The sequence below is a fragment of the Cordyceps militaris genome, assembly GCF_000225605.1.
Source record: "Cordyceps militaris CM01 unplaced genomic scaffold CCM_S00001, whole genome shotgun sequence".
In the NCBI taxonomy this organism is placed as follows: domain Eukaryota; kingdom Fungi; phylum Ascomycota; class Sordariomycetes; order Hypocreales; family Cordycipitaceae; genus Cordyceps; species Cordyceps militaris.
Window position 1 is genome coordinate 3,608,492 of NW_006271969.1, and position 6,000 is coordinate 3,614,491.

Here is a 6,000-nt window from a genome sequence, read left to right on the forward strand (position 1 = left end):
GCTAACTCGCGACCACAGAATCTCCTGGCCGTCACCATTACGCAATCGGGCGCCTCCGGACAGCGTCCTCATCCAACACAATGTTCGACAAGGTGGTATCACTAGGCTCGCGCCTGCACTACCCAATAACAATCACAAAACTCATCAAATCTCCTGGCGACACGATCAAGAAACAGGAAAACATTATCGAATACAAATTCTCGTGGCGGCGCAAAGTCAGCGACGATACTTGGGTCGACGAGACTACCTACACCGAGTTTGACAGCCCTGCCGAAGGCAAGCTCAAAGAATGGCGTATCAAGGAAGGCGATTTCATTGCTGCCGACATGCCTTGCATGACGGTTGAAGAGGCCTGCAGCCACGAGGTGCAAATACAAGGAATGTGCAGTCTGTGTGGCGCTGACATGACGGAGACGAACTGGGCGTCAGAACAGCGTGATTCTGAGCGCGCCATGATCAATATGACCCACGACCAGACAGGCCTCCTGGTCAGCGAGAATGTCGCGCAAAGAGTCGAACACGACACGCAGAAGCGACTACTCCGACAGCGCAAGCTCAGTCTCGTTGTTGATTTGGACCAGACCATTATTCACGCGTGCATCGAACCAACCGTCGGCGAATGGCAGCGAGACCCATCAAACCCCAACCACAGTGCTGTCAAGGATGTCAGAAGCTTTCAGCTCAAGGATGACGGCCCTCGTGGCCTGGCTTCAGGCTGCACATACTACATCAAACTACGGCCCGGCCTGAGAGACTTTTTAGAAGAAGTCTCCAAAATGTACGAGCTCCATGTTTACACAATGGGTACTCGTGCATACGCTCTCAATATTGCCAAAATCGTCGATCCCGATCGAAAGTTATTCGGCAATCGTGTAATTAGCCGTGACGAAAACGGCAGCATCACAGCCAAGAGCCTGGCCCGCCTGTTTCCCGTCAGCACAGACATGGTCGTTATCATCGATGATCGAGCTGATGTCTGGCCCATGAATAAGGCAAATCTTATCAAGGTCGCGGCTTATGACTTCTTCAAAGGTATTGGCGATATCAACGGCAGCTTTCTGCCCAAGCGCCAAGAACTTGCGCCCGCTCCAGCCAAGGCGAATGGCGTCGCAATCAAATTAGCTCACGGTTCGGACAAGGAGAAATCGCCGACAGACGACGCCAGCTCGAACAAGGATTCCAGTCTCGAGGATCAGACGGCCGAGCAAGAGAAGACTCTGGAAAAACAGCTTAAGGATAGGCCATTGCTTCACATGCAGGAAGAACTCGACAAGGAAGATGAGAAGACTGCGCAGGAAGCAGATAGTGGGGAAGCACGCGCGCCACCCAGGCGACACAACGTCCTTATTGACGACGATGAAGAGCTGGTAGCTCTCCAAGACCACCTCACAGACATTCACACATCCTATTACGAGATATATGCCCGGAAAAGAGCCGAGCGCCAACGGTCTCAGCCCACCCACCCGCCTAGCCACAGCAGCGCCCATCGTAGGCCCTCTGTGGATGATGGTGTGGATCTATCGATGGCGCCCGACGTGGGCGATGTTTTGGGCGAGCTCAAGTCCAATGTCCTTTCTGGCCTGGTTATTGTATTGTCTGGACTTGTACCACTTGGTGTCCCGATTGAAGAGTCTGACATAGGAAACCAGGCTCTTAGCTTTGGCGCTCAGGTACTGAATGTGGTGTCGAAGCGCGTCACGCATCTTGTCGTGTCTACATCGACACCACGCACAAACAAAGTCCAGCAGGCCGCGAAAATATCCAGCATCAAGATTGTAAACCAAAATTGGCTCACGGACTGTCTTAGTCAATGGCGACGCCTAGACGAAAGGCCTTACTTGCTCCCCATCTTGGACGCCGACCGTGCAAAATCGGACGACATAACCGAGTCTGCTTCCGAGGCTGAAGATGCAGACGCGGAAGCCAAGGACCTCAAAGACTTCGATTGGGATACGGCGGACAAGGATTTGCAAGACTTCTTGGACGATGATGAGGAGGGTGACTCTGAAGACGATGACAACTACGGCAACGATTCGTTTGAGAGCGGCTTGATTACTGAGAATGAGAGCGAGAATGAGAGCGAGAATGAGAGTGACGCCTCTGAAAGCCCACAAAACAAGGGACTCAAGCGTAAAGCTGGCGAGGCCAACATCGAGGAAGGTGACTCAGATACGGACGGGAACGTTGCAGACGAGAGCTCGCTGGCCAAGAAGCAGCGCTTGTCGCGCAGTCGTGGCACATCAGCTCTTCGATCTGTGCAGTCGTCCGGCGACAACTTGGACGGTTCTGGTGGAGGCGAGAATGGACTTGCATTGAGGAGGCAGAATGGCCAGGCGGATACAAAAGCAGAGGAAGAGCTCGAATTTGACGAAGGGGATCTAGAGAGAGACTTGCTGGCCGAATTGGAAGCCGCGGGAGACTGAAATATGTGGAAGCTTTCGTCAAGCGAGTTTTGATGCTGAATTTCTGATACTGATCTGTTTTGGCCCGTTTCGTGTTTTCTGAGTTGACTTGGTCTGGCCTGATTTTCTAGGCGCAACGGCATTATCTGGTGTTTAGGAGTGCGCTGACGTTGCGGGGTATTCTGGCTATTTATATTTGTACCTATCAACGGGGTTTGGGCATGATTTGCTCCCAGAACGTGTATTCTTCTTGAGCTACTTTGAACCCTTATCTGACCATGTGCCTCTTGTTCGCGACTGACACTGTTGCATAGTTGACACGACAGAAATGCCTACACAAAAACATACGGTGTGGCTTCCGCATGGATCCTGTCGAACCAAATGAGATCTAAGTCTGGATCTAAAAGCAATCCGAACTTGACAGCCTTGTCATTGTCAAAGACAAACTCGGCCCGCAATGGCTCATCAAGCACAGGCATGCCGCCCATGTTGTCTGCCGCCTGCGCGTAGGCGAGGAAATTGGTCTGCTCGGAGACATGGCGGAGCGTCAAAGTCGACGCAAACGACCGGTCGCGTGCATCGATGAAGAGTTGTTCATCCCGTATTTGGATGTGGAAGCCACGGTATCCCGGGTTCCAATAGTGGCCGGTGTAGGCTGTCAACGGCATCTTTTGCGGGGCTGCCTCTCCTGGCTCGGAATCTGATGATTCGGGATCTCGACTGACTGTTTCCGCGTCCTTGAGTGCTTCCTGACCGTCCACCAGTCCCAGGATGCTATCAATGAGACCCTTTTGCAGGTGGACGGCGACGGTGGCAGCCTCGATGGCGTTGCCAAGCAGCACTGCGCCTAGTTGCAGGCTCGGCACGAAGAAGAAGCGGCTGCCAAAGCCGGGCACGCCGCCATTGTGACCGATGATGGCGTGGCCGCGGTAGTACTCGGTCATGAGGCCGGCGCAGTAGAACCGCGGCGATGACAGCGGCTGAGTGTTAACGGAACCCGGGTTAGGCAGAGAGCGGATTTTGGTCAGCCCGGCGTACACGGCCTCTGATATGGGTGCTTGCTGGCGCAGCAGCGCTTGGACGAGCTGGAGGTAGTCCGTGGCGCTGGTGATGATGGATCCCGCGCCTTGGCCCTCGGGACACTCGAGGGCCGGGAACACGTGGTACCGGTGCTTGGAGGCGTCCCACATGTGGCCGGACGAGATGTGCGCTCCTAAGCCACGCCGGCGGCTCCGGGAGGGCTGGAGGCTGGAGGCGGACATGCCGAGGGGCGCAAAGATGTGCACGTCGAGGAAATCGGAAAAGGACAGGCCGGTTTCCTTTTCGACGAGGTGCGTGGCGACGGTGTACATGATGTTGTTGTAAATATACCGACTGCGGATGGGCGCGCAGAGCTGGAGATGACGCAAATTACGCGTGACGGAGAGGGCGTCGTCTGGCTGCTCGGCGTTGACGCCGAAGTAGGAGTGATCATGGCTGATTGCCGTTGGCCTTTGCAAACGAAACAGGGGAAAACGGCGACTGGATATCATACCTGGGCAGACCGGTCCTGTGGCCGAGCATGTCATCGATGGTGACTTGCTTGGTATACGCGGGCTCGGACAGAACAAAGTCGTCGGGCAGGATGTCGGCGACGGGCGTGTCAAAGGTGACGCCGGGGTGGCTGCGGTCCTCGACGAGCAGGCCGATGGAGAGGGCCGTCAGGATCTTGGAGGACGAGGCAATGTCAAAGAGCGAGGTGCCGGTGCAGGGCTTGGACGAAGCGACGGAGATTATGCCGTACGATTTGGATGCCGTCTTGTTGCCGTGGACGACGGCGACGGACAGGCCGGGCACGTGAAGTCGGTCCATGAGATTTTTGGCATCGCTGTCAAACTGGGCGGATTCAAAGTAGTCCATACTGGGAACTACGGAAATGGAAGTTACGGAGAGTTTTTTTTTTGTAAGTGATTGAGTAGTTACGGCGTGCAAGGTAAGGAAAGGCACGACGACGGCTGAATGCGCGGACCCCCGCTTCGTTCCTATTGGGAAGGTAGCTGGGAAGACGCCAGTGCCTTTCAGCCGCAGGTAAATTTTTGTTAAAAAATACTTTATTTAAGGACAACGTACGTGCGTACTTTGCATCCAAGTCGAACACCTGCGCGTCTGCGCATCGTGGCCCAAGTCTTGGCCTATAGTGTGAGCATCGCTTAGAACTCCTCTACAAAGCGTGGGGTATGGCTGAGACTATGTAGGCCGTGATGGTCACTAAAAATAAGAGTGTTGAAAAATATACAGTTTGGTAGGTCCGATTTAGCAGTCATCCCGGGCCGCCGGAGATGCAACATCGGACCTGGAACGTGCCCGTGGTCTAGTCCAGGTTGTCCCAGTGGCCGACTCGGCAGCCAAGTCCTGCAAACAAGGCGGGAGGAGCTTCTGCATCGGCTCAGAGTCAGCGAAGCGGGGGTCCATTAGAAAGAAAACCACCAAGGGAAAGTAAAGTAAACGACGGGCTCAGCAAAGCCATCTTACTAAAATGATCAAAAAGCCCAGCGGATTTCAGACTAGGATTATCCTGGCGGGATATAGCTGTATTGTGCACTAACAGAGATGCGCAGATGCACAAGCGCAAAAGTGTTAGTGATGGCTAGTGCGGTAATGCGCGGACGTAGTTGGTTGCTTACGCCGGTCCCCGTGAGACGACGCCTCCGGACGTTTGTGCTCACTTACACCGCGGGGAGGGGAGGGGGGGGGCGGCAAGGCTTCTCGCTTCGTTCCCAATGGGTAGCGAATAGCGCGGGCACGGAAACGGGCGAAGCTGGCATGGTTCGGATCGGGGCTGGCTATTTCCCGCCACCGGTTCTTTTTTTTGGGTGCCAGCTGTCGGGACAACATTCTGATATCTTCATAGTTTCTTGTACGAAGAAGCGGAGTATAAAGACGACGTGCTTGTGCTTGTGCTGCATCTCTGTTGATGTTAATCGAGAGCCACCGTGGACAACACAGTGTCTTCGAAACCGCCCTTCCAAACGCCTTGGTATATATCAGCAGTCCTCTAGCACTTTACACATCTGGGCAGAACAACTCGACAAACTGCTTTCATTGCACCTTTTGCACCAAGACGCGTAACTACAAATCATACATCTAAAGCCCATCTGCAACCACTCCAACCCAATGTGTAGCGTCAACGGCTACAACCCCGACACCGATGTGCCCGACCTTGCAGGCAAAGTCTTTCTGATTACCGGAGGTACTTGAAAACCCCAAACCAAAGTTCCTTCTTTTCTCAAACGAAAGCACCAGCTCCCTAACACAAAAAACCCCCCTTCTCCACTAGGAACCAACGGCATCGGCAAGAGCACCGTGCAAGAGCTCGCCAAGCACAACCCGGGGCACATTTACTTCACCGGGCGTTCGCAGTCAGCGGCCGACGCGCTGCTCGCCTCGCTGCCGGCGGGGGTCAGGGCGACGTTTATCCCGTGCGACCTGGGCTCGCTGGCGAGCGTGCGACAGGCGGCGGCGGCGTTTGGCTCGGGGCGGCTGGACGTGCTGGTGGCCAACGCGGGGGTGATGGCGACGGGGCCGGGGCTGACGGCGGACGGGTACGAGCACCAGTTTG

At 54.9% G+C, this 6,000-nt stretch overlaps 2 protein-coding genes across 2 annotated transcripts; one reads left to right on the forward strand and one right to left on the reverse strand.

Annotated features, from left to right (window-relative positions):
• Nucleotides 1-80: 80 nt before the first annotated feature.
• Nucleotides 81-2,423, forward strand: CCM_01154 (RNA Polymerase II CTD phosphatase Fcp1, putative; the record flags this gene model as incomplete). The annotated part of the gene is made up of 1 exon (XM_006666311.1): nucleotides 81-2,423. The coding sequence occupies one exon, from the start codon at nucleotides 81-83 to the stop codon at nucleotides 2,421-2,423; it is 2,343 nt and encodes a 780-aa protein (XP_006666374.1).
• Nucleotides 2,424-2,734: 311 nt separating this feature from the next.
• Nucleotides 2,735-5,276, reverse strand: CCM_01155 (beta-lactamase family protein; the record flags this gene model as incomplete). Its single annotated transcript, XM_006666312.1, has 5 exons — nucleotides 2,735-3,878; nucleotides 3,937-4,302; nucleotides 4,365-4,423; nucleotides 4,512-4,628; nucleotides 5,112-5,276. 5 exons carry the CDS (start codon nucleotides 5,274-5,276, stop codon nucleotides 2,735-2,737), a joined length of 1,851 nt encoding a protein of 616 aa, XP_006666375.1.
• Between the last annotated feature and the right edge of the window lie 724 nt (nucleotides 5,277-6,000).